This window comes from Sus scrofa, chromosome 14 (genome assembly GCF_054392235.1).
Source record: "Sus scrofa isolate SSC_HxYL_T2T_F1_AM1 chromosome 14, Sscrofa_HxYL_maternal_Yorkshire_Landrace_v2.0, whole genome shotgun sequence".
Taxonomy (NCBI): domain Eukaryota; kingdom Metazoa; phylum Chordata; class Mammalia; order Artiodactyla; family Suidae; genus Sus; species Sus scrofa.
In genome coordinates, this window is record NC_139396.1 from 94,661,142 (window position 1) to 94,685,894 (window position 24,753).

Below are 24,753 nucleotides of genomic sequence, written 5' to 3' on the forward strand. Positions count from 1 at the left end.
AGGAGCAGAGTTTGACATGAAGTCGGCGTTCCATAGTGTCCAGCCTTCTTTTGGCATGAGAACATTTTTTTTTCCCCCGCTTTTTGGGACCACACTTAAAGCATATGGAAATTCCCAGGCTATGGCCATTGGAGCTACAGCCACTGGCCTACGCCACTGCCACAGCAACACCAAATCTGAGCCGCATTTGTGACCTACACCACAGCTCATGGCAATGCTGGATCCTTAACCCACTGAGCGATGCCAGGGATTGAACCTGCATCTTCATGGATGCTAGTCAGATTGTTTCCGCTGTGCCGCAGTGGGAACTCCCATGAGGACATCTTTTTTTTTTTCCGGCCGTGCCTGTGGCATGCTAGGGATCAAACCCAAGCCACAGCAGTGACAATGTAGGATCCTTAACCACTGGGCCACCAGGGTACTCCTGCACGAGGACCTCTGTCCTCTGCCTGCAGAGTGTCAAGAAGTAGGTCCTCCTCTTGTCTTCCAGCACCAGACCTCTCAGTTCCCTGGGGAGGGAATTCCTGCAGCCCCCCCACCCCTCACCTTTCAGAAGGGAAAAGGGGTGGAAGCCCTCTGTGCTCCAGCAGCCTGGCTTCCTCACTTGTAGTTGGAACAAGAGAAAGTCAGCTTGGCGTTCAGGGGCTATCTGGATTTCATGAGAGGACAGGGCAAGAGCAGCCCTCCCTCCTGCCGTTCCCAGCCAGATCCTATCCTCATCACCCTCCCCAATAACTCCAGGATGGGAGATGAATAGACCCCCGGTCCTAAGCCGACACAATCTGCAGCAGCCCAGGGTAGCAGGGTTGCTGCCCCCCGCCCCCAGCATAAAGGAGCTCCTGCTGTGGGAAACTGGCCCTTACCTGACCCCTCCATCCCGCCCCAGCTCAGCCTCCAGGGGGCGCTTCTGCTCCGTGGCTGCCGTCAGGTACATCCTGGTACCCTGTGACGGAGGTGCCACATGAGTCTGCCAAGCCATGGCCGCACCTCTCGGCTTTCCCCAGACAACACACTCACTTGGTTTGGTGAGACCAGAGTCGTCGCTTTATTTGGCCCTGCTGGTGCCTGTGGCACAGTGATCTTGTGGAGAACACAGGTAACCTTAAACTATAGGTGTGCACTTACGTGTTAAGTGATTCTAGGGAGGCCCTGAGGTGGGAAAGGAGTGTCCTCAAGCAGGGAGAGGTATGGACTGAGCCAGACCTGGGGCTTTTTAGGAGGTGGTACCGTTGGTGTTTTCTGCCTGCAGAAGTAAGGGCTGTGTGGCTGACTCGCAGGAGGCATTCATGGAAAACGGCTGGCGTGGTGGTAATAAACGTCAAAGCTGCTCTGAGGAACTTAACCTGTGTGGAGCCTGCCCGTTTATAGGCATCACTCCCATCATCCTCACAGCCTTCCTGTGAGGTTGTGTTGCTGTTAAAAGAGGATGAGGCTGACGGTCAGAGTGACTTGTCTGAGGCAGCCCAGCTGAAGCTCCTTGTAGCTCTTAACGGCCATCTACACTGGAGTGGATCTGGGCACTTAGATGCTGAGGCAGAGAAGCACCAGAGTGGCTCAGAGGTTATGAACTTGGCAAAAGAAGAAGCGTTCTCCCTTGTTAGCCTGATAATGAATCAGTGTCACAGTTGAGGGCTGCCCGCAGGTGCATTTTGTTTAGTTTACCCAACATTTATAAATTTAACAAGTCTGGAAGTTTCACAAACTTGGATTTCTGGCTTCTCTTGAAAGATCTTGAGGATCTGGCAACAATAGGCTCCCAGCCACGTGGCAGCATTTGTCCAGAGCTGATCAGCTGCTGCTGCCTTTGGATGCCTATGCCCTCGAGTTTGTCACAGTCCCCACCACTCCTATTGCTCCAACACTGGAAGTCAGTTACCTTTTTTTGTTCTGTCTTTTTAGGGCCGCACCCACGGCATATGGAGGTTCCCAGACTAGGGGTCCAACCAGAGCTGTAGCTGCTGGCCTGCACCACAGCCACACAATGCCAGATCCGAGCTGCGTCTGTGACCTACACCACAGCTCACAGCAATGCCGGATCCTCAACCCACTGAGCGAGGCCAGGGATCAAACCCGCAACCTCATGGTTCCTGGTCGGATTCACTTCCACTGCGCCACGACGGGAACTCCAATGGAAGTCAGTTATCTTTTATCATTACATCTACAGTTTTTCTTTTATACCGGATTCAGTTTACTCATTATGTGGCATACCCCAGGAAGGCTTTTGAACTTGCAACTCCTGGATTAGATAAATGTTAGCTCAGACTGTCTTCATTTACTTTACTGATGCCCTGAAGCACTGCCTGAGAGGGATGACAGGGAGAGTCAGCATCCACGGCAGAGTGCTTGGCCCCATCTTGTTTTTCCACTGATGTGTTGAAGGATGAGGCATGGGCCGAGCTTTCACAGTGGTCCTCTCAACTGGCTACTTCTCAAGGGTGCCGAGCCTCCTCCTGCAGCCAGGCGCAAGGCTTCAGGGTTCAGTAGACACTCCATCTTGGGCCTGCCCATTGGCAGCCTCAGAGGGGACCACATCCCCAGCCATGAACAAAGTTTCTTTGGTGTGACACCTCTTGACCTTCTTGGAGAGGGATGGAGTGTGAATCAGCTCAATCTTATCTTCCTTGGTTGGCGTGACCCAGGGGCAGCAACGGAAAGCAAGCCGGAATCCAGAGCGAAACCTGGGGGAGGAAAGGTCCTCTTGAGCAACAGACCGAGGGCGACAACTTTGGGAGCTGGCCTGTGGCTGCTGCCGCCTTCAGGAGCCCATCTCCAGGAGGAAGTTGTTGCCTCACTCCTAAGAGCTCAGGGTCTCTGGAGAGACATGTTCTTCAATGGATTTGGTTTTTGGAAACAACTAGAAGTAATCTGGAGCTGAGTCCAAGGATTGAACTCATACTCTCTGGCTGACTTTCTGCTCTCTCTGCCTTCCCTCCCCCTCATCTCTCTGTTCCTCTTTTCTCTCTTCTCTTTGTCCCAGATGCATCCCCCAGGAGAAAGAGCAGCAGTGGGCTGCTCCCACAGCGTGGCCTGGGGGATGAGGCAACACTTTGGGGAGGAGGTGGGGCTCAAGCTAGACCTGGACCAGGAAGGACGGTGCTGGGCGCTTCCTGAGAGGATGGCAGTCCCATGGGGGTGCGGGTGGGGGGAAGGCAGAGGCTCAAAATGCCCAGGGGAGCCCAGAGGGAGCCGGGCTGAGGACGGGGCCGGGGCCTGGGGTAAGGGCTCACCTGTGGTTGAGGCAGCAGTAGATGATAGGATTGTACATGGTGGAGCTCATGGCCAGCCAGAAGAGTGCCAGGTAGACCTGCTGGATGAACTTGTGGCAGTAGATGTCCTCCTGGAAGCTGCCCAGGAGGAAGTAGAGGTGGTAGGGCAGCCAGCAGATGGCGAATGTCACCACCACCAGTACCATGGTCTTCACAAACTGGCCCAGGAGAGACTTGGGTCACTTCTCAGCCTGGAAACCCCAAGCCCTGGGGTGGGGTGCCTCTCATGCCAGCCTGAGAAGTCCTCAGGGCCTGTCAGCGTCACAGCCCCAGTCCCCTGGATCGTCTGCTACCCAGACACTCTCAGACTCTCCACCTCGGGGCTTTTGCTTAGGCTGGTCCCTCTGCTCGCACTGAAGTCCTCACTCCTCGAAGCCCAGCTCAGTGGCCACCTCCTCTAAAAGGTGTCCCAGATCCTTTTTAATGTATTTCTTTTTCTTTTTCTTTTTTATTATAGTTGATTTACAATGTTCTGTCAATTTCTGCTGTACAGCAAAGGACCCAGTTATACATACCATTCTTTTTCTCATTATCCTCCATCATATTTTATCACAAGTGATTGGATATAGTTCCCTGTGCTATACAACAGGATCTCATTGCTTATTCACCAAAAATACAATAGTTCGCATCTGCTAACCCCTATTTATTTTTTTCTTTTTAGGGCTGCACCTGCAGCAAATGTAAGTTCCTGGGCTGGGGGTCGAATAGGAGCAATGCAGCTGTCAGCCTACACCACAGCAACCCTGGATCCGAGCCATGTCTGCGACCCATGCCGCAACTCACAGCAACACCAGATCCTTAACCCACTGAGTGAGGCCAGAGATCAAACCCACATCCTCATGGATACTAGTTGGGTTCATTATCATTGAGCCGCAGTGGACCTCCCTGAATCTCTTTTAGAGCAGAGCAGTTCCCCTCCCTGGAGAGTGGGTGAGCTCTTCCCTCCTAACCCCATGCTTAGGGGAGATCCATGCCAGCTATGGTTCCCAGGCCCCCATCTCCTTGCAATCTGTCAGCCTTTCTATCGATAGGTAGTGAGGCTCCAACTGGGGACCCCAGCCTCTGCCCAGAAGCCAGCTCCCTGACCTTGATCCACTCATGGCCTGGTCTCTACAGACGTTCCTGAGCATGACCCAATGTCCCATGAGAGATGGAGGCCAAGCCAGGGATGGCAAATGGAGCTCATCTTTCATGAGGAGGGCCATTCAGAAGGTGTCCCATTTCCAGATACTCCCTGAATCACCCTGTGAAAAACACCTAATGACAGATGAGAAGCCAAGACGTTGACCTGACACATGTTGTGATTAGCCTATTACCTCCCCTGGTCCCTTAACAGGACGGGAGCATGGCAAAAGTGAACTTTGGGAGAGAGTAGAGGAGATAGATGAGCATAGATGCCATATCAGGACACTTGTGGGCCTTGAATGGCAGGGAGGAGGGAGGACACTGACATTTCAGTTGGAAGTTGATGACAAACTTGATATAGCTGGACTGCAATCCAGTCTCCATGATCTCTGATCATGATCCCGTCTGTAGTTCCAGCATTTGAGAATTCTGCAATTCTATCTAGGCATCGCCTCTAATTTTGTGGGGCTTGATTCAACATTCTGATTACAGAAAAAGTCTAAGATTTTCAGATTCTGAGGTTCTTGGAGGTATCTGAAATTCTGTAGGGCTTTAGGATGCCCCCATTCTCCTAACAGTATGGGAAGCTCCTTTTACTTTGTATTCCGCCAAAGACCAAAGGCAAGTCCACCCGCCCTGGAAGAAGGAATGAAGACCCTGGCCAGAGACTTGGGATAAGGGCTAATTACAGGTGGAGTCTATTCTTCGGGGGCGCCCTCTTGAGGGTGGGATCGGAACGGCGGCTCCCGAGGCGGGGCCAAACTTGCGACCTCGTCCCCGTTGCGCCTCCGGAGTTTACCTTCTTCTTGGCCTGCAGGTGGCGCAAGTTGGCGCCATGTGCCTGGTGCCCGGGGACTGTGCGTCTCCAGAGCGTGAGGCCGATGACACTGTAGGCGACGAACATCACCACTAGAGGTAGGAAGTAAATGAGGGCGATCACCACGAGGTGGTACCTGGAAGGAGAATGGAGGGCCTGGGCACGGGGCGACCCATGGGTGACTTCAGCATCCGCCCCAGCTCAGTTTCCAGGACTTTGCACGCGCCGCTGGGAGGTCACCCTGGGCCACCTCCCAAGGCCATGGTTTGATTTAAAGAAAGAGAAAGAAAGGAAGGAAGGAAGGAAAGAAAAGAAAGAAGAGAGAGAGAAAGAAAGGAGAGAGAGAGAAAGAAAGGAAGGAAGGAAGAAAGAAGGCACACTGTATAGTATATATGGCCAAAGAGGGCTTCCTTTGCTGCAAAAGGGACATCAGTGTTAGTCCTTGAATCCTGCCAAGTGACAAGTTATCAAACAAGGAAATAAATAGGAATGAAAAAGTTAACTAATACATTTGCTTAAAATTTAAAATGCCATTGAGAGTTCCCTGGTGATTAAAGGATTTGGTGTTGTCACTGCTGTGGCTCAGATCACTGCTGTGGTGGGGTTTGATCGCTGGCTGGGGAACTTCTGTATGCTGCAGGCGCAGCCAAAAAGAAAAAGAAAGATAAAATGCCATTAAGCACAAACAGCAAGTAAAATTGCTTATCCCACCTTATCGCTATTAATAATTTAGAACATTTTCCCCTAGAATCATGTGTACATGTGTATAGTATATATTCATATATACTGGATTATGTATATCATCTCTATTGGCATCGTCTAGATAGACAGATTTCCTGGAGTTGATATGATTCTATCCTGTGCCAACATCCCTACCAGGGGCTGGGGCAGTGGAAATGGGCCACACTGTACAAGCAATTGGATTGTCCCTTCCGTAAGCATTTGGTTAGGAATGTAGCTCACATCTCACATCAGCAGACACTTTTCACACCACCTATGAGCAAGTGGCCTGGAATGCTACTGATGGCCATCATTCTGTCCCCATGAAGAACACCCCAGGCTGTGTTGAGGCCTTTTCCTTTCCTTTTTTCTTTTTTTAAAGGCCGCACCTGCAGCATATGGTAGTTCCCAGGCTAAGGGTTGAATGTGAACTGCAGCTGCCAGCTTATAGTGGAGCCACAGCAACACGGGAATCAAGCCACATTTTGCAACCCTCTATTGCTTGTGGCAATCAGATTCTTAACCCACTGAGTGAGGCCTGGGATCAAACCCTCATCCTCATGGATGCTAATTGGGTCCTCTACGCACTGAGCCACAATGGGACCTCCCTGTTTGTTTTTGGAAAGATGGTGTAAAGGACATACGTGCTGCCCATTCTGGTTTTTAAGTGATGCTGCAGACTCTCTCTGACAAGGCCCTGGTGGGATCCTTCTGTGAATGGGACCAAGACACTGAGCCCTGTCAGGTAACCTTTTTCTAGGAGAACTGAGGTGTTCCTAAGCTTCTCGTCGCCTCCTCGTGTGCCAGCCTTACTAGGCCACTTTCAAGAGGTGCTGCCACCTGGAGGGAGGGGAGCAGCAGGTGGCTCAAGCAAATGTCTTTCCTAAAGCTTAAGGTTTAGAAATTGGCTTGCTTGCTCTTTTGGCTAATTACAAAGGGCCTGGGGGCTCCAAGACACCCTGATCCTCATCTGTCCTCCTGTGGAGCAGGTAAGGGGGGAGAAACAGGGAGTGCCAGGTCACTTGTCACCTTACCTTGATTGGGAGGTCTCGGAGTGTCTGCGCTAGACAGACCTTGAGGGTCAGCAGGGGACACCTGTCCAGCATCCACGGAAACAGAGGCTCAGACACAGGAAGTCTGTGTCATATGAAACGGCTCTACAGACTTAACACCCAAACTATTTCCCTTTCCCTGAGGGTCAGCCTTGTGGAGTCAGAAGAACTGGATTCTTGTCCAGCCTCTAATTTAAAGCATGACCTTGGGCAAGTCAGATCTCACCCTCATTTGTTAAATAAAACGTAATCCTCACCATCCTCCCTCATTAAGAGTGATGCCTCCCCATTGCTTCCTTCTTTCCTGGGGACGTCAGTGCAAGATAGGAATTCACACTCAGCTACGTTCCCACACAGTAGGGACTGCTGAGGAGCCTTGAGGACCATCTTCTAGGGCCTGGCAAAATCAAGGATGTCTCTTTCCTGGGGACGTCAATGCAAGATAGGAATTCACACTCGGCTACGTTCCCACACAGAAGGGACTGCCGAGGAGCCTTGGGGACCATCTTCTAGGGCCTGGCAAAATCAAGGATGTCTCCTCTCACAGCCTGCACTGCCTTTTTTATATCCTGATTTGGGGAGTGTATGTGCATTTTCCTGCAGAGCATCTGTCATTTCATCTGTTTCCTATACCCCCACAGGATGTGAACTGAGACTTTTCCCAAATCCTGAGTTTGAAGTAACACCAAAGTATATAGCCTTAGCCCACCTCTACCTTCCTGTTTTCGCTGTTGCCTGAATCAGGGTTGGAAATCGCCATCCCCAGAAAGGTGGTCCTTGGAAACCCTAAGTTATAGCTGGTTCCCTACCTCAGGGAGAAAAGCTCACAATTGAGGTGGAGAAACACCGCCCCCCAGTGGCCAGTTATGACATGTTCTGCTCTCCACCCCTTCCCTGAGCGAGAGAGAGGGGGCGCGTCCCTACGTGGGCACCGCCATTGAAGCTTAAGTCCTGAGAAGGTGGGGTCCAGAGTGAGGGCAGAGACCCAGGGCAGGGCCAGCCCTCGAAACATACTAGTCCTCAGGAACCGGCTTCTCAGAGGAGTGGCACCTTCCCCGAGGACCGCAGAGCGGCTCTGCTCCGGCCGCGCAGACCAGGTAGGGGCGGGCGTTGGGGGAGGGGGCTGAGTTGCTGTTGAGATGCGGGGCAGCTCTCAGCTAAAAATGTGCTCAACCGGGCCTTTATTGGACTAAATCTGCCACCCTAGGTTTGTTTTCGTTTGTTCCTCTTTTAAACTACTACGTAACTGGGCTTAGGTTCTGTGCCAGGCACGGTGCTAGGTGTGTCTCCTCATGTCTGCTGACAGCAACCCTTGAGCAAGGTTCTCTTCCTGATCCCATTTGGGAGAGGGGAGACAAAGGCTCAGAGAGGTTAAGTGACTACAGAGGGTCCTCCAGCCAGCAGGGGACAGAACCCCATTATTGCCCCCAACCTGAGTACTGACCCCAGAACCACCACCAATTCCTTATCTTCTACTGACTAAAACCAGGCAGTGCTTGGGGATGACAAAGCCACGCCCCCGGACTGGGCAAACTGAGGCCCAGAAAGGGAAAGGACTTACCCAGGGTCTCACAGCATCTGGACTAGATTGGAATTCTTCTGCTTTCTCCCCCTAACCCCTAGCCCATGGTGCTCTCCTCAGCTCCGTGGGCCAGCACTAGGCTCCTCCTGAAGATATCCCTGGGTCTGTCAACTGCCTTTTCTTTCTGCTTCAGTACCCTGACCCTCTGTGGCCTGAGCATTTACAATGCCGTCTCCTAAACACACACCTGCACACCCATTCCCACATGTATCTGTGTGCACTCATCCTTCTACAGACAAACACACACACACAGATGCACAAGTCACATACACTTGTGCTCCACGCCTCATATCCTCATTTAATGATATGCACACCCTTATTTAAGTGGTGAGGGGGTTGGACTCTGAAGCAGGACTGTCTGGATTTAAATCCTCAGTTCACCACCTAAGCTCTATGGTCTCAGGCACATTGCTTAGTTTTTGAATGTCTCCATGTCCTCATCTGAAAAATGGGAATAATAATATCTACACATTCCTTATTGCTAGAATTGAATGGGTCTATGTATGTAAAGTGCTTAGACCAAGGCTGCAGCTTAGTGAGCGCTAGGTGTTACTTTCAGTTTATACTGTATTCATATCCCAGATTCACGCCCAGCCGCCTGTGCACACCCACTTGGACACGGGGCACACGTGTACACTCACATTTGCACACACACAAACACACATGTGCCTCCCCCCACAAGCCTTACAAAAGGAGCATCTTGCCACCGCCGTCTTCAGGCCAGGCCACCACGCACTTGGTGGCACCCTGGTCCATGGTGATGGTAGAGTAGAAGCACTGGGGGAAGGCGAGGGCCAGGGCCACCAGCCAGATGCCAGCAATGACTGCTCTGGTTCCTTTGGCTGAGAGTCGTGGCTGGAAGGGGTGGACAATGGCCATGTACCTGTGAGCAGAGGGAGACATGAGTGGCGGGCACCCTCCCATCAGACCAGCCCCCGTCCCCTCTTCCTACATGAGCTAGTCCCATTCCCCACACCCTGCTGGTGACCTGCAGGGCGCCTGGGCTGACGACTCTCCCAAAGCACACAGCACATCAGTGCCCTAAACCCCAGCCCAGCCCCCACACCAGCACTACACAGCCCCCCTCTGAGCGTGGACAGGCTGTCAGATGGCCACCGTGAGCAGTGTGGTGACACCGGAAGTCCATCTTAGGGCATCGGCCTGAAGCTCAGCCCCATGATCCTTCTTCTGTTCAGAAACCTTCGCAGAGCCTGATTGTCTCCTGGACAGAGGCCAATGCAGCTGCCCACCAGCTTTCTGCTGGAAATGCTCTCCATATGCGCCACGCAGTTAGGAGCCACTAACCACACGTGGCTGTGAGCTCTGGAAGCGGGGCCAATACGACTGAGGAACTGAATTAAACAAAAATTGGGGGGAGCGTTTTTTTGGTTTTTTAGGGACCCACCCGTGGCATATGGAGATTCCCAGGCTAGGGGTCCAACCAGAGCTGTAGCCGCCGGCCTACACCACAGCCACAGCAATGCTGGATCCGAGCTGCGTCTGCAACCTACACCACAGCTCATGGCAACACTTAACCCACTGATCGAGGCCAGGGATTGGACCCGCCACCTCATGGTTCCTAGTCTGATTTGTTTCCGCTGTGCCACGATGGGAACTCCTGAATTTTAAATTTTAATTAAACACAAACAGGCACATGCGGCTGTGGTTACATGTGGGCACAACCTTTGAACTTGGCATTCAAGGCCCTTGGCCTGTGGCCAGTGCACCATCCAGCCTCCCATGTCACCACCCCCTGCTCCTTCCCTGGCTCACACTGGCCGTGAAACAGCCCTGCTGACCCTCTTTGAGTTGTTTCCTCCCCTCAACCTAGAATTTCTCCTTCCTTTCTGGATTCATTTAAATCCACATGAAAGGCTAGCTTCTTGGTGAGGTCAGCGAGGAACAGGCCGGTCTCCTCTGCTCCTGCCTCTTTCTGGGGGGACCTGGCAGGGACATGAGCTCAGGGTGGGAAGTGCCCCTCTGCGCTCAGGACCTCCTTTCTCCTTGGGGTGAATGTGAACCTTGGGATGAGGCTGGTGAGCAGGGATGGTTACCTGCAGTTTCCAGGTCAGGAGACCCAGGCTGCATGGAGGGCAAGAACCAGCTTGGAAGAGGCAGCCCTGGCTTTGAACTCAGGGCGGGAAGCTCCCCTCTGCCCTCAGGACCCCTGGCCCCTTCGGGAGTGTCCTGGGGCCTGGTGGCCCTGACTGAGGAAGGGAGGGCCATGAGCAGCCTGCTCCCCCAAGGTCAAAAGAACCAAAGGCACCATCCATCATAGATACAGGGCCCACCTCGGCCCCCACACTGCCTCTACCTGCTGTCTCCTGGGGCCGCGGTTTCCTCCGCAGAAGAAGGAGGGTGTGGGGCTCCAGGGGGGTCTCTTTGTATATCATGGACCCTTTGGCCCGCCCAGGGCAGCGCACAGACCCATCTTCATCCTCAGCACAAGCTTTTTATGTGAATGAAAATACATAGGATTATAAAGACAACCAGTGATGCTGAAATACAGCTATCAGCATATGAAGTACCTTTGGGACACTGGATCACACCCACTTCTTTATCAGCCCTCTAAGATCTAGCAGCAGGTCTAGACACCGTGGTAATTTTGAAGTACGAGCTTGGAGTGTAGGGGATACTTTGAGATTTCTGCACAGCACATGTGTCTGTGATTTCTGTGGGTGACACAGTCCCAGCAAAGCCTGGTGTGCCGCCTGCATGTGTAATTGTGATTCCCGGCCCTGCCCAAGTTCATGACCCTGCAGATTTCTGCCCACAGTCTACGGTCAGAAATGCATGTCTGGACCAGATGGATGTTCACCCCTCCCTCCTTGCCTGGTGACGCTGACCTTCTCCCGGGACTGTGGCCAGGCCCTGGGCCATTCTAGCTCTCTGCACCTGGACCATGACCCAGAGCCTCAGCAAGACAAGAGCTGCGGGCCGTTTTTCCTCAAGGTTCTTGAGCACCACACCCCCATAGGTGATGCAGGTGACCAGAGGGTCTCCTCTGGGACTTAGGGTCTCCTGCTGTCCTAGGAGGTGGGGGGTGGAGGGGAGAGGCGAGCTTTCCTTCTTATCCTATTAGTGGAGCAGCAGGCCTGAGACTTTGGATCCTGACTGATCTGGAGTTGCATCCTGGCTCCACCACTTCCTTCCTGGCAGCAGGAGATATGTCTATTTACATAATACTTTAATTTTTAAACAATTTAAAACATTTTTTAAGCATTATAGGTTGATTTATGACATTGTGTCAATTTCTGCTGTACAGCAAAGTGACCCAGTCGTCCATATATATATATATATACACACATATATTCTTTTTCTCATATCATCTTCTATCATGTTTTATCACAAGTGATTGGCTATCATTCCCTGTACTGTACAGAAGGACCTCATTGCTTATCCACCAGCAGTGGGATCTTAAGCAAACAATCTAATCTCTTTGGGCTTCTGTTTCCTCCTCCATGAAATGGCATGAGAGTAATTTGCACCGTTAGGGTTGTCATGCAAAGAACTGAGATGCTTGACAAGTGCTCATGATCGCCCTTGCTTATTTCTTTCCTTTCAATTCATGAGAAATGGCTTTGCTTCTAGATGACCCCTGAGCCTTTCTCCCTGGGGTGAATGTGAACCTTGGGGCAAGGCTGACACAATAAGATGTGGCCTTGCACTTTCTTTATAGCCTTTGCCCTCGGGGGGGGGGGGCGGGGAGTTCACACCTTGAGGGCTTGGGCATCACGTGAACAAGATTCTGCCTTGGAAGCCTTTCCATTCCGTCTTGGCCAGAGCAGCTCCATCCCTGCTCTATGCGCATGCGAACCCGTGCACGCACACGCGTGCGCACACACGTGCCTGCTCCTGCCACAGGCCAATGCCCCTGTGCCCCTGGCTGGGACTTTCTTACCCCAGAGCCCACGAAGCTCACTCTCTCACTTCTTTCTCTCTTTGCTCAAAGCCCACCCTCGTAGTAAGGCTGATCCTGATGCCCTGTCTACACCGTGACCTCCCCCATCACACACACCCTAACACTTCGGGTCCCCTTTCCCCTTCTTAATATTTTCCCATAATATGCACGACTTCAGAATGCAAAATAGAATTTATTCTTCTCACCAAGCAGGCATCTTTGTTTGTCCCCCCTCCTGGTGCCCAGAGCAGTATCTGTACACAGTAGGCATCGAGTGTAAGAATGAATGAAGAAATGAATGGATGAGTTTCCATCATTACCACCCTGACCTGAGCCATCAGCCTCCCTCACCTGGGTTATCATTCAGCAGCCTCCTGCCTGATCTCCAGGCGCCCACCCCGCCCTCTGCAGTCTGCACTCCCCACCCCCATCCAGCCTTTAAAGTGGGAGCTCCGTGAGGCCATCATTTCCAGACTCTTTTCCCACTGGTGTATATTCCCTGGTGCCTGAAACAGAGGGGCCCTCAAACACTTGTGCAGTGAATGAAAAGAAAATCTTAGTGGGACTTTCAGATCAGCCCACTGAACACTCCTCTGCCGTCCTGCACCCCCCTCCCCTGCCCCCTCAGAGGTCATGGGCCTCAGCCCCTGAGAGCAGCATCGGAAATTAATTGGCCTCGTCGTATTTATATGATAACTGCATGCAGTTTTAATACTTCCCCTTGTATGATCTATCCAGGAATAAGAAGACAATAGAGGCAGTTTCCTTTTAGTAAAAGAAGGACACCATGACAAAGCTCAACTCCAGAGAAGAAGTTCCCTAAAACAGAAGGGAAGGTCCCTAAAATACCGTAGCTCTTCCCCTGTAGCTTTATCCAACCATCTAGTGCAAAGCTGTCTAACCGTGTGTCTAACCTTAACCTTACTTGCCTCGGCTCCACAGTCCCCAGTCCTCCAGATGCATAGTTTAGGATCATGATCAGATTAGGAGGCAATTAATTCCCTGGGCTCTGCCCTTAACTTGCTGTGTAACCGTGGGCAAGTTACCAGCCCTGTCTGGACCTCGGCAAAGAGAGCCGGCTCCCCCCAGCTGCCCCACGACCCCACTGCCCCCTCTTGCCTGTCGGCGGCGATAGCGGTCATGGAGTAGATGCTGACGAACATGGCTGTGATGGGGAAGAGGTTCTGGAAGTAGCAGAAGGCTCGGCCGAAGTACCAGATGTTGTGGCTGGCATAGACGAAATTGAACGTGGCATTGAAGGCAGCCATGCAGAGGTCGGCCAGGGCCAGGTTGACGATGAAGTAGTTGGTGACGGTGCGCATCCTCCGATGGGCCAGGATGATCCAGATGACCGTGGCATTGCCCATCACAGCCACCAGCACCAGGGTCAGGTAGGCTGCGGCCCACAGTGCCAGCTGCCAGCCAGGCATGGAGAAGGTGGTGGTGCCCGTGATGTTGCTCTCAAAGCCAGACGAGATGTTGGCATCAGTCACCACATCACAGGCCCCCATGGCTGCCTCTAGGTCTGGGACGAGGGGCCTGGCTCCAGCTCCTTTAGGGCCTGGGTTCCCTGCCGGGATGTGCTGTAGAAGAGAAATCCTCTTTGGTGCGTGAGGAAGAGGATGGGGAGGTGCAAAGCTGGGCACATCCGGAGAGCCGGCGGTCACACCCAAGGCTCAAGCAACGATGACTTAGGCTGAGCAGAGAGCCATTGGCATTTCAGAGCCCCAGGTCCCAGCCAGACTTCTCTAGTATCACGTGGAAGTCTAGAATCCAGGACACAGTTTCAGAGAGGGAAACATCCTTGTAAATCACCAGTCAACTTTTCCACTGCAGAAATGCAAAAACAGATTCCAAGAGAGGACCAGCCCGAGTCACGCCATGAGTTGGTGATAAGCCAGGACTCAAACTCAGGTCCCTCCTAATGCACTTCGGGGAACATTCTGGATAGGATGGGCGCACAGCAGCGGTCTCTGGATTCCACAGGTCGACTGCGCAGCAGGCTGTGTCTCCAGGCATCGGGGTGCAGACCGGGCTGCCAGCCTGTGGAGCTTCTGCCTCCCGCTGCTCTCCAGGGGGGCGGAGAGGGCCTTGGCAGAAGCGCTGTCTTGTCTGCTTGCGAGGTGGGGCTTTGCTTCCCGCCCCTCATCCCACTCCTGTGTGGATGGCCCGGCTTTGTCTCTTGAGGAAAGATTGAAGGCTGGCTATTGAGGCAGGGAGAGACCCAGGGGAAACGGGGGGGCGGCAGGGGTGGGGCCTGGCATGGAGGGCTCAGTCCTTGGGAGGGTGTTTACATTCAGATGGGCCAGAGCTGCATCGAAGACTATGATCTGGGGCCCGTGCTTGGGAGCCTTGGGGACTCCAGGCAAGTCTCTTACCCTTTCTGAGCGTTGGCTTCCCCATCTGAAAAAAATAGGAATGAGATGGTGCACATCTCAGTATATTTGAAAGTTTTAAATGAGATAATGTATGTGAAGTCTGTGCCAGCACAGGGGCTGGCACATAAAGTGTGACAGGGAGTCGTAGCCCCGTGGGAGGCCCCCGGACAGCTCAGGGCTCTGCCGGAGGAAGAAGACTGTATGCAAAGCCTTTCTTTTTCTTTCTTTCTTTTCTTTTTTTTTTTTTTTTTTTTTTTTTTTGCCTTTTCTAGGGCCGCTCCCATGGCATATGGAGGTTCCCAGGCTAGGGGTCTAATCAAAGCCTTTCTAACAAGTTCTCAGGTGATGCTGCTGCTCCAGGGACCTCACCTTGAGACCCACTGTCTTAGGACAAGGACAGGGCATATCTGTGAGCTCCAGAAAACCCCAGGGGGCTGCCTACAGACTCTATTCTTTTTTAAAAATTTTTTTATTTACTTTTATTTTGTGTTCTTTTTAGGGCTGCATCCACAGCATATGGAGGTTCCCAGGCTAGGGGTTGAATTGGAGCTACAGCTGCTGGCCCACGCCAGAGCCACAGCAACGCGGGCTCCGAGCTGCATCTGTGACCTACACCACAGCTCACAGCAACGCCGGATCCTTAACCCACTGAGAGAGGCCAGGGATTGGACCTGCAAGCTCATGGTTCCTAGTTGGATTCGTGTCTGCTGCGCCACAACGGGAACTCCAACTCTTTTTTTTTTTAAAAATCTTTTTTCTTTTTTCTCTTATTTTTAAAATTTTTTTAAGCCCGCCCCTGTGACACATAGAAGTTCCTGGGCTAGGGGTTGAATGGGAGCTGCAGCTGCGGGCCTACACCACAGCAACAGCAACACCAGATCCAAGCCGCATCCGTGACCTGCACCGCAGCTTGTGGCAATGCCAGATCCTTAACCCACTCAGTGAGGCCAGGCATCGAAGCTGCATCCTCACAGACACTATGTCGGGGTCTTAACCCACGGAGCCACAACAAGAACTCCTCCACTCTTTTTTTAAAAATTGTAAGTAGTTGATTAACAATGTTGTGTTCATTTCTGCTGTACAACAGAGTGACTCAGTTATACATTGTATGTATTCCTTTTCATATTCTTTTGCATTAGGGTTTATCACACGATGTTGAATATAGTTCCCTGTGCTAGACAGTAGGCTAGATAGTTGTCTATCTGCATATGATGGTTTGCATCTGTTCACCTGAACCTCCCAGTCCCTCCCTCCTCCACCCCCTCTCCCTGGGCAACCAAAATCTGTTTTCGTGTCTGTAAGCCTGTTTCTGTTTCATAGAGAAATTCATTTGTGCCATGGACTCTACTCTGGGTCATTGACTATGTACGTGTGCCTGGACTGCCCGAGGCTGCAATGCTGTGTTTGAGTGACTGTGTGTGTGTGTGTGTGTGAGAGAGAGAGAGAGAGAGAGACGGAAGTGTGTAAGCACACTTGTGCACACCTGTGGGTGTGTGGACCCTTGGGGCAGGGCAGGCTCAGAAAGGCGGGGTGTGTCCCTCACGAAAGCCGAGGAGGGCTCTCAGGCACCAGCACTGTGGGGCTGCGGTGCTGAGGGTGTGCTTGGTCTCCTAGATATCCAGCCCCAGTCCCTGAGAGCTGCTTCCGGGTCCCTACTCCTCCCATGGGGTGTGTGCTGTGGGGCTCTGGGCCTCCTGCCCTCCCAGACTCAGCTTCAGACACAACGGGTCCCCCCACCCCGGCCAGGCCTTTGGGCAGAGGTCTGTTCCCTCTCTAGAGTGGACCACCAGCATCTGTTTGGATATCTGTCCTTTGCTGAAGGGCCTCTGCCTTTGATTTTTTTTTTTGGCGCAGCAGCCACTCAACTTTGGGGCTTGTTTGTCTCATGCTGCACTGACCAGGGTTTCGGAGATAGAATGTGTAGAAATAAGGATGTAAGCACAGGGCAGTCATCCCCTTTTTTGGTTCTTCAGGCAGCTAGAATTTGTTGCATTTAGGATGCAAGGACAGCACAGGGCTGGGACACCTAAGGGTGTCACCCGTCATAGAAGCCCAGAACAGTACCCGTTCCACCTCCCCCATCCCCCGAGGCATCCCACAACCTCCATTGTATATATGAAGATTATGTCTTGGAACTATTAAATCTCAGAATTTTATTTCCCCCTTAAATCATGTGCTCTTGCAGCTTTCCAACTATGTGCTTGTAGCCTCATGGAAGGAGAGGGTGGGGGCCTCCATGGACAAAGGGCTTACCCATCACCCTTGCTGCTCAGAGCTGACCTGCAAAGTCCTTCACTAGACAATGGCCTTGAAGCAGGTCTTTGTCAAAACAAATACATTTTTGGAGCTCCTTTGTGGGGCAGCAGGTTAAGGATCCAGTCTCATCACTGCAGCAGCTGAGGTTGCTGCTGTGTCTGGGTTCCATCCCCTGCCCAGCAACTTCCATATGCTGTGGGCTCAGCCAAAACAAGCCCTCCACCCCAGGAGTTCCTGATGTGGCCCAGCGGGTTAAGGACCCAACATAGTGTCTGTGAGGATGGGGGTTTGATCCCTGGCCTTGCTAAGTGGGTTAAGGATCCAGTGTTGCTATGGCTGTGGTGTAGGCCGGCAGCTGTAGCTCCGATTTCACCCCTAGCTTGGGAACTTCCATATGTTGCAGGTGTGGCCATAAAAAAAAAATTAAAAAATAAAAAAAACCTTTCCCAAACCAGAAGAATTTAGAAACACATTCTAAATTCCTTTAGCTCCTATGGACCGATCAACTCCAGTTTGCTCATGGAGGCTGTGTGTGGGGAGCTCCACCAGGGAAGGCTGCCTGTCAGTTCTGGCTGGATGCACTGAGCTGATGGCGCAGGCTGGGTACCCTTAGGAGGCAACTCAGACTTAGATGTTAGAATGCAGGAAGTTTATTAAGGGGCACATCGGGATCCACCCCTGGGGAGGAAGGGGAAGAAGCAGGAATGGGTGTTGGTTAGACAGGAGCATGCATAGCCCTGCGGGTCCGGTCACCCTGAGCTAGAATGGCCTTTTAGAGCTGCCCTGGATACAGCAGAGGTGGCCACTGCTGGAGGTAGCAACCCTTAGGAGGGGTGGGACCCTGGATAAGGCAGCTCTGTGCGCCGAGGCATGGCTGATGACAGCTGGACACCCTGCAGACAGCACTGCCCGCAGCTCTGAGGGGGTCTGGGATGCACAGGGCAGTGTCTGTGCTGGACAGCAGACAGCCTCCTCATTACTTAGGGCAGGAGCTCGCCCCTTGAGGGCCCCTTGCCGTTTGTGCTATTGTGGCCTGGAGGCGAGAGCCTTGAAGACTAGAGCTAGAGAAGAATTGTTTTTCAGGGGTTTGGAGGAGGCAGGAGCAGCTGCAGGGATGAGGGATGGGAGAGAAAAGGGGCTCTGGGAGGCGTGGTGGCTGGGGTGCCCCTCAGTAGCGCCCCAGAGGCACCTATAAAAGTTACCTGACCAAGTCTCTGGCTGGCCCGGTTTCTGTGGGTCACGTGCAGTGCAGCTGTGGGTCATCTAATCACCCCAAAGTTCACTGGACGGGACAAATGAGGACAAGGACAACACAGTGTGCTTCTTCTTCAGATAAATGTGTCTAGTTTGAAGGATCAGCCTTCGTTCTGAGACCGCGCCCTTCTTGCTTTTGGCTTAAAGTGTCCCTTCTTTCATGAAATAATAGTGATGGTGGATGATAGTTGTTTTCCTGGTTTTCCTTTTTTTCTTTTTTAGGGCCCCAGCTGTGGCATATGGAGGTTCCCAGGCCAGGGCCTGGATTGGAGCCTCAGCAGCCGGCCTCCGCCACAGCCACAGCAACGCTGGATCTGAGCCACGTCTATGACCGACACCACCAGCTCACAGCAATGCCGAATCCTTAACCCACGGAGAGAGGTCAGGGATCGAACCCACATCTTCATGGACACTATGTCGGGTTCTTAACCTGCTGAGCCTTCTTTTTTCTTTTCAGTACTTCTGACTCAGTGGAATAACATGCTGATGAGCTGTATGGTTCCCTCAGTTAGGTTTTTGATAGCTTTTTGGTCCATGCAATTCAAAGCCATAGGAGCCCTGATCTGGTTCCTCATTTGGAGAAGAGGAGGGGGAGCCTCCAGAGAGGAGCGCTTGCTCCGGACCGTCTGGCCTGTGAAGGGCCCCTTCGTGATGGCTTCCCTGGTCCTGCACAGCCTGCACTGGCCTATCTGCCTCCACTCTCTGCAGGCCCATCAAGGCCACCTCCCTGTCACCTCCTCAGCACCTGGATTGTGTCTTGTTTACATCCAGTGTCTTGGAGAGTGGCCAGAACATCATAGGTGTCCTGTAAATGTTGGTTGAATGAAGATAGTAAATAAAAATTAAAATATGATTCAGGGGTGAGGGAAGGGGATATATGACATATATTATTCATCTATCTATCTACCTATCTCTCTATCTATCTCTGTATCTACTTAGAGGTCTATCTCATATCTCTATCTATATGTAGATAGATGGATAGATAGATAAGAAAGCCTTAAACTTATGGGACTGGCACTGATGGTAGGATTTTAGGGAACTTTGAGTGGGCAGGGCAGTATAAAGCCTGGCACAGTGGCACACAGTAGGTGCTCAGTAAATGTCAGATGAAAAAAATGAATAGCAAATAATGCATAAGTTTTAAAATATCACCCTGTCAGGAGAGATGGGAGCAGCATGCCTATTTTTACAGGATCTAAAGCTTAAGCTAAAAAGAACCTGTCTTTGGGGGTCAGGCAGAGCTTTTTGGGGATGTCAGGGTCTCCGCGCCTTCCAGGACTTACTCTTCACTGATGGCCCCCCCTTATTCACATGCTGGAGGGTCCCAGGCTGGCTCTTGTAGGAGTTGAGCTCGGGGCCCAGCCCCCGGCCTGAGCCTCTGTGGCCCAGAGTCTGGGGCTTCATCTGGGAGAGGGAGCACTGCCCTCTGCCAAGAGTGTGGGCTGCAGTTGACACCTTTTTTAAACACTTGTGAGCATGCCCGGGGCAGCGCCTCGCCCTGAAAGCCTGAAGTTTATCCAGCTGGAGAAGAGAAGCTGCGAGTGTTTACATCTGCTGTGGTCCTGCTGCACAGAGCTCAGAAACTCTTAACACAAAATGGGTTTATTTCCCAGCATCAGGCTTCTGCAAAAGCATCTATCTATGGCAGGCCGAGGAGGATGCTGGTGACACTTGTCCTGGGAGAGGCACGCCCGTGCTCCTTTGCTGGTTGAAAGACTGGGGTCATCCCAGAGGCAGCTTGGGTGTGGCAGACAGAGGGGACTTGGTGTCTGTCCTGGGTGCTGGCAGATGTGGCAGTAGGTGCCAGGGGTGACAAAGGGTCAAGACTTCTGCTGAGATGCCTGAGTCCTGGCCCTGTGGTGGGTCTCTTGACCAGGCAGGTGGTCCGATGCTCAGCCCAGAGTTAGGAGGAAGGATGGAGTCTCTGCCTTCCTGAAGCTCCCCACCAAGTTGGGGAGCCAGGTTCTGGCACAGCAGAGAGAGCTCACCATACCCACGTGTCAAATAGGTGACACCATGGGCTTCAGGCTTCGGGGAGGGGGGGCTTGGGGGGCAGGGGCAGGGGAGGGAGGTGGCTCCTAGAAGTAATGGAGGAGGGGACATGGGAATGAGCTCCGATTGTGACGGAAAGGTCAGACCAGCTGGCTGGAGCCGAGGGTTCCTGCAGGAAAGGAACAGGAGATGTCGCAGGTATAAAATCTCTGTTCTCAGACCCAAGGGTGCAAGAAAGGTCCCATTGCCTTTTTCTCTAAAAATCAACTTAATCTTGACTCCAAGCCCCCATCTTGTTGAGCTGGCAGGGAAACCCAACCTCGTACTTCTCGGGGGCCTCACTGCCCACCCCAGCTCGGGCTGCCCATCGTGCCAAGGCACCTGCCTTGCAGTGGGGCCTTGATTGGTCATTAATCCACACAGGTCATTGCAGTGGTACCTCACCTCCCTGTTTCTGAAAGGCCCTGGAAGTCAGGAGCCTGCTGCGACCTGGGAATTGTGGACTCAGCTGGGGACTGGGTCCTGGACATCCATCTTTCCACAGTGCCCCACCACCCCTGTCCCCTCATCATGGTCATTCCTCCCAGGGCTCTGCCAGGGAGAGGACTCGAATACCCACTTCACCTGGCCCCATAGTCCTCTCTCCACTCCTCACTCCCGAGGAAGCCCAGACTCGGTAAAACCTCAGCCTCTTCTTCCAAGCTCCACCATCCTTCATGCTCTTCCACCATAGCTTTGATAAGGCTCAGAACACTAACAACCAAAAACCCATTCTGCTCTCCCCAGGGGCACGGAGACCTTTAATCTTCAGACCTTCCCAGGAAGTGAAGAAAATACTGGCTTTCCATCCTTCAAGCATGCAAAGGAAGGTAGGAGAAAAGAAAGCTAAGTTTCTATATTAAATCCGTTGGAATATTGACCTCCTGCTCCAGAGATGAGGCTAGAAAGGGTGAGTGGAGGCCGATGGGGAGAGCCTTGCATGTCGTTTCTGTGACACCTGGTCTGAAGTCACCCTGCTGGTCCTTCAGGAATCCCTCAAAGGTTTCGAGGATACACCAGCCTGTGCTCTTTGGGCCAAACAGCCTTTTTGACCATTGATCTTAACCCTGGGACGTTCCACTTGAAATCGTTTGCAAAATATGTTCCCCCACCCACCTCCTGGCTAGGGAGCAGAGCCTGACACTGTGACAGGCTTGGCTTTAGCAGAAGTTATAGCTGACAGGCCTTCATGATATCAGCTTGGGTTACTCAGGTTCAGTTTCACTAAAATGACATCATGAGGCTGGGGGATTTGGAAGACCCCATGACCAAAGGAAAACAGGGATGAATAAACGTGTTAGAACTCATGTTGGCATTGCATCTAGTTCTTGTCATACTTGATTTTTTTTTTCCTTTTTTTTTTTTTTAGGGCCGCACCAGCAGCATACGGAGGTTTCCAGGCTAGGGGTCGAATCGGAGCTACAGCTGCCAGCCTACACCACAGCCACAGCAATGCAGGATCCAAGCTGCATCTGCAACCTACACCACAGCTCATGGCAATGCCAGATCCTTAACCCACTGAGCGAGGCCAGGAATCGAACCAGTAACCTCATGGTTCCTAGTTGGATTCGCTTCTGCTGCACCACAACGGGAACCCCTGTCATACTTGATTATAAAATAATTCTCACTTGGCCCAGTATGTGCCTGGATTCCTGTGCCCTTTTGTCCAACCCTGCCAGGTCCAGGTCACCATTATCATTAAAGTTCCTACAACAGTCTCCTTACTAGCCTCTGTGTGATCTCACCCCACTTACTCCATCCTCTGCTACAGTCATCTCTTATTTATTTATTCTTTTAGGGCCACACGTGCTGCATATGGAAGTTCCCAGGCTGTGGGTTGAACCAGAGCTGCAGCTGCTGGACTTCACCACAGCCACAGCAATGCCAGATCCGAGCCACATCTGTGACCTACACCACAGCTCACAGCAACACTGGTTCCTTAACCCACTGAGTGAGGCCAAGGATTGAACCTGCATCCTCATGGATACTAGTCGTGTTCGTTTCCACTGAGCCACAAGGGAAACTCCTACAGCGATCTTTTAAAAGTACTGACCATGCACTTGCTGCTTGAAACCTTTCAGTGACCTGGCCATACTCTCTGGGTTAAGGGGGAAGAGAGCTCCATTCCTTTACCAGGTGTAACTGCGAACTCTTACTCAGGCCCACTTTCTCCTTCCTTTTAGCGACAGAACCTCCCTGAGTGTTTGCTCTCACCTGGCTGCCCAGCTAACAACTACAGTCAGTCCTGCCCACTGGTGTATCACCACCACAGACACAGTCTTGGCCTTCTGGGAGCACCTAGTCCTGATAAGGACACAGATGCCCAGGTGAGGCACTCACTCCAGGTCAGACAGCCAGGACTAGCAGAGCTGTGCTTGGAGCTCCAGCCTCCAGACTCCCCATTCAGAGCCTTTTCCTTTGTTCAGGCCTCCCTTCATGCTGTGGCCACATTGCAGAGATAGCGGCTTATCCAACGGAGACCTTTCCTCAAGTTGGGCCGAGCAGGAGCATCATCTGGGAGATCCTTGTCTGAGCACTAAGAGCTCATCTCTGATCTCTCACCTCCACCCCCTCTTCCTACCAGGGCCCGGTCCATCCGCTGCATGTGTGCCAATTGCTGCCTGAGTGCCTGTAATACACATATGATGCCACTAGAGGGCGAGACCATTGCTTTAATCCTTGTGACTACGAAGGCTTCAAGCAGCCTCTCCATGGGTGATGAGGAGGCAGAGGAGAAGGAGGAGGGCGAAGGGGGAGCTGGGGTTATGATTTATTGAGCCCAACCTCCTTGTAACAAGCACGTCTCATCTCTAATCAGTAGGCTTTCTCCTGCTGTGTTATGCATCGCAAAAAAGGGATTACATCCACCCAGTTACCCAAGCCTGAAACTTGGCATCACCATCAGCTTCTTTTGCCCTTGCTCTCTCCCCACTATCACCTACTCCTGAACCTATAATACATCCTAGATCTTTTTGTTTGTTTGTTTTTGTTTTTTTATTTTTCCACTGTACAGAGTGGGAACCAAGTTACACATACATGTATACATACTTTTTCCTCCCATTGCTGTGTTTACATCCTAGATTTTAACCCAGCCACCTTTCTCCATTTCCACTGTTCATCCCTGCCTTCCATGTCTCTCTTCATTTTACAGAGAGTCACAGGCTCTCGCCTCAAGTCTGGTGTAAGCCAGCGGTTCCCAGATTTTTGCTGCACATTCGCATCACCTGGGGAGCTTTGAAAACGCCTGATACCCCGTCCCTCCTCACACCAATTCAGCCAGGAGGTATGGGGCATGGATTGGGACCAGCATCGATGCTTTTCAAAGATTCCCAGGTGGTTCCAGTTTGCAGCCAAGTTTAGGAACTGCTCTTATTCTGAGACCCGCTTCTGTACCCTTTTGCCTGGGCAACTTCCGCTTAGCCAGGCAGGCCTCTCTTCAGCACTGCTGCCTCCTAGAAGCCTTCCTGGAACACACAGAGCTAAGCAACGGGTCCTCCCTCACGTGGACACTTACCACACTGTGTTGTTACTGAGGTCGGCCTCCCCCCACCCCGGCCCCGCCCCGACCAAGTGGAAACATGGATGGAACTAATCCTTCCAGAGGTAAGTTTTATTCCTCTTACGATTTTGAGTGTTGGCCCTAGGTTTGTTTCTTTGTTTTGCAGTTTATCTGTTTACAGTGTTTGAAGCATAAAGAAAAACATTTTTTCTTTAAATGTGGGTATAGATAGGAAGGTGTTCTAGGTACTCTTGAAGCCAATTTTTGCCTGTTTTCTGTTTGAAATTCCCAAACTGTGGCTAATAATTACCCAGGGACCTTGAGACTGTGGAAAATACCCCTTGTTTAATATGGTATTTAAAATTGATTTCTGGGAGTTCCCGTCGTGGCGCAGTGGTTAACGAATCCGACTAGGAACCATGAGGTTGCGGGTTCGATCCCTGCCCTTGCTCAGTGGGTTAACGATCCGGCGTTGCCGTGAGCTGTGGTGTAGGTTGCAGACACGGCTCAGATCCCACGTTGCTGTGGCTCTGGCGTAGGCCGGTGGCTACAGCTCCGATTCAACCCCTAGCCTGGGAACCTCCATATGCCGCGGGAGCGGCCCAAGAAATAGCAACAATAACAACAACAACAACAAAAATAAAATAAAATAAAATTGATTTCTGGATTAGGGTTAAATTATTTCATCTCAATAATTGACTGAGGTTGCTTCTCTCTTCCAGACTCAGGAGCTGAAAATGAAAAATCTAATGTTTGTTTAATACTCTTTTAAGGTACTTGCTCTCTCTGCTGGAAGATTGTAGTTTTTTCTCTTTTCTCTGTGGAATTCAGGAATTTGCCAGTTTTATAAATACCATGTGTGTATAAGAGTA

General features: G+C 51.8%; 2 protein-coding genes across 15 annotated transcripts in view; one reads left to right on the plus strand and one right to left on the minus strand.

Annotated features, from left to right (window-relative positions):
• Positions 1 to 1,021: 1,021 nt before the first annotated feature.
• On the minus strand, positions 1,022 to 14,655 carry TACR2 (tachykinin receptor 2). Of its 7 annotated transcripts, none has more exons than XM_084997139.1 (6): positions 13,583 to 14,655; positions 10,877 to 11,011; positions 9,251 to 9,445; positions 5,191 to 5,344; positions 3,228 to 3,424; positions 1,022 to 2,678 (listed from the first exon to the last, which is right to left on the minus strand). In XM_084997139.1, exons 3-6 carry the CDS (start codon positions 9,439 to 9,441, stop codon positions 2,471 to 2,473), a joined length of 750 nt encoding a protein of 249 aa, XP_084853265.1. In that variant the 5' UTR covers positions 9,442 to 9,445; positions 10,877 to 11,011; positions 13,583 to 14,655; the 3' UTR covers positions 1,022 to 2,470. The 7 variants fall into 7 exon arrangements, 6 of the variants coding, with proteins under 6 accessions (XP_084853265.1, XP_084853266.1, XP_084853263.1 ...); XM_084997140.1 differs by lacking the exon at positions 13,583 to 14,655 and adding an exon at positions 12,670 to 13,282; XM_084997137.1 differs by lacking the exon at positions 10,877 to 11,011 and having other exon boundaries at positions 3,228 to 3,344.
• Positions 7,881 to 24,753, plus strand: part of TSPAN15 (tetraspanin 15) — an 86,401-nt gene continuing 69,528 nt past the window's right edge. The window contains exons 1-4 of one of the 8 annotated variants that reach the window (XM_084997149.1): positions 7,881 to 8,077; positions 21,130 to 21,212; positions 22,566 to 22,709; positions 22,809 to 23,985. In XM_084997149.1, coding sequence (XP_084853275.1) covers positions 23,965 to 23,985 — 21 coding nt within the window. In that variant the 5' untranslated portion in view covers positions 7,881 to 8,077; positions 21,130 to 21,212; positions 22,566 to 22,709; positions 22,809 to 23,964. Of the gene's footprint in view, positions 8,078 to 14,761; positions 14,829 to 21,129; positions 23,986 to 24,753 lie in introns of those variants that run through there. The other 7 variants (XM_084997151.1, XM_084997147.1, XM_084997150.1 and 4 more) reach the window with 7 other exon arrangements.

Excerpts from the sequence above, each read along its gene's own strand:
- TACR2 (XM_001929073.8), bottom strand. The coding sequence starts at position 13,974 with ATGGGGGCCTGTGATGTGGTGACTGATGCCAACATCTCGTCTGGCTTT. Across the intron at positions 5,345-9,250 it reads GGTGGCAAGATGCTCCTTTT|GTACCACCTCGTGGTGATCG; the intron begins GTAAGGCTTGTG and ends TTCTCCTTCCAG. Across the intron at positions 2,679-3,227 it reads TACTGCTGCCTCAACCACAG|GTTTCGCTCTGGATTCCGGC; the intron begins GTGAGCCCTTAC and ends TTCCTCCCCCAG.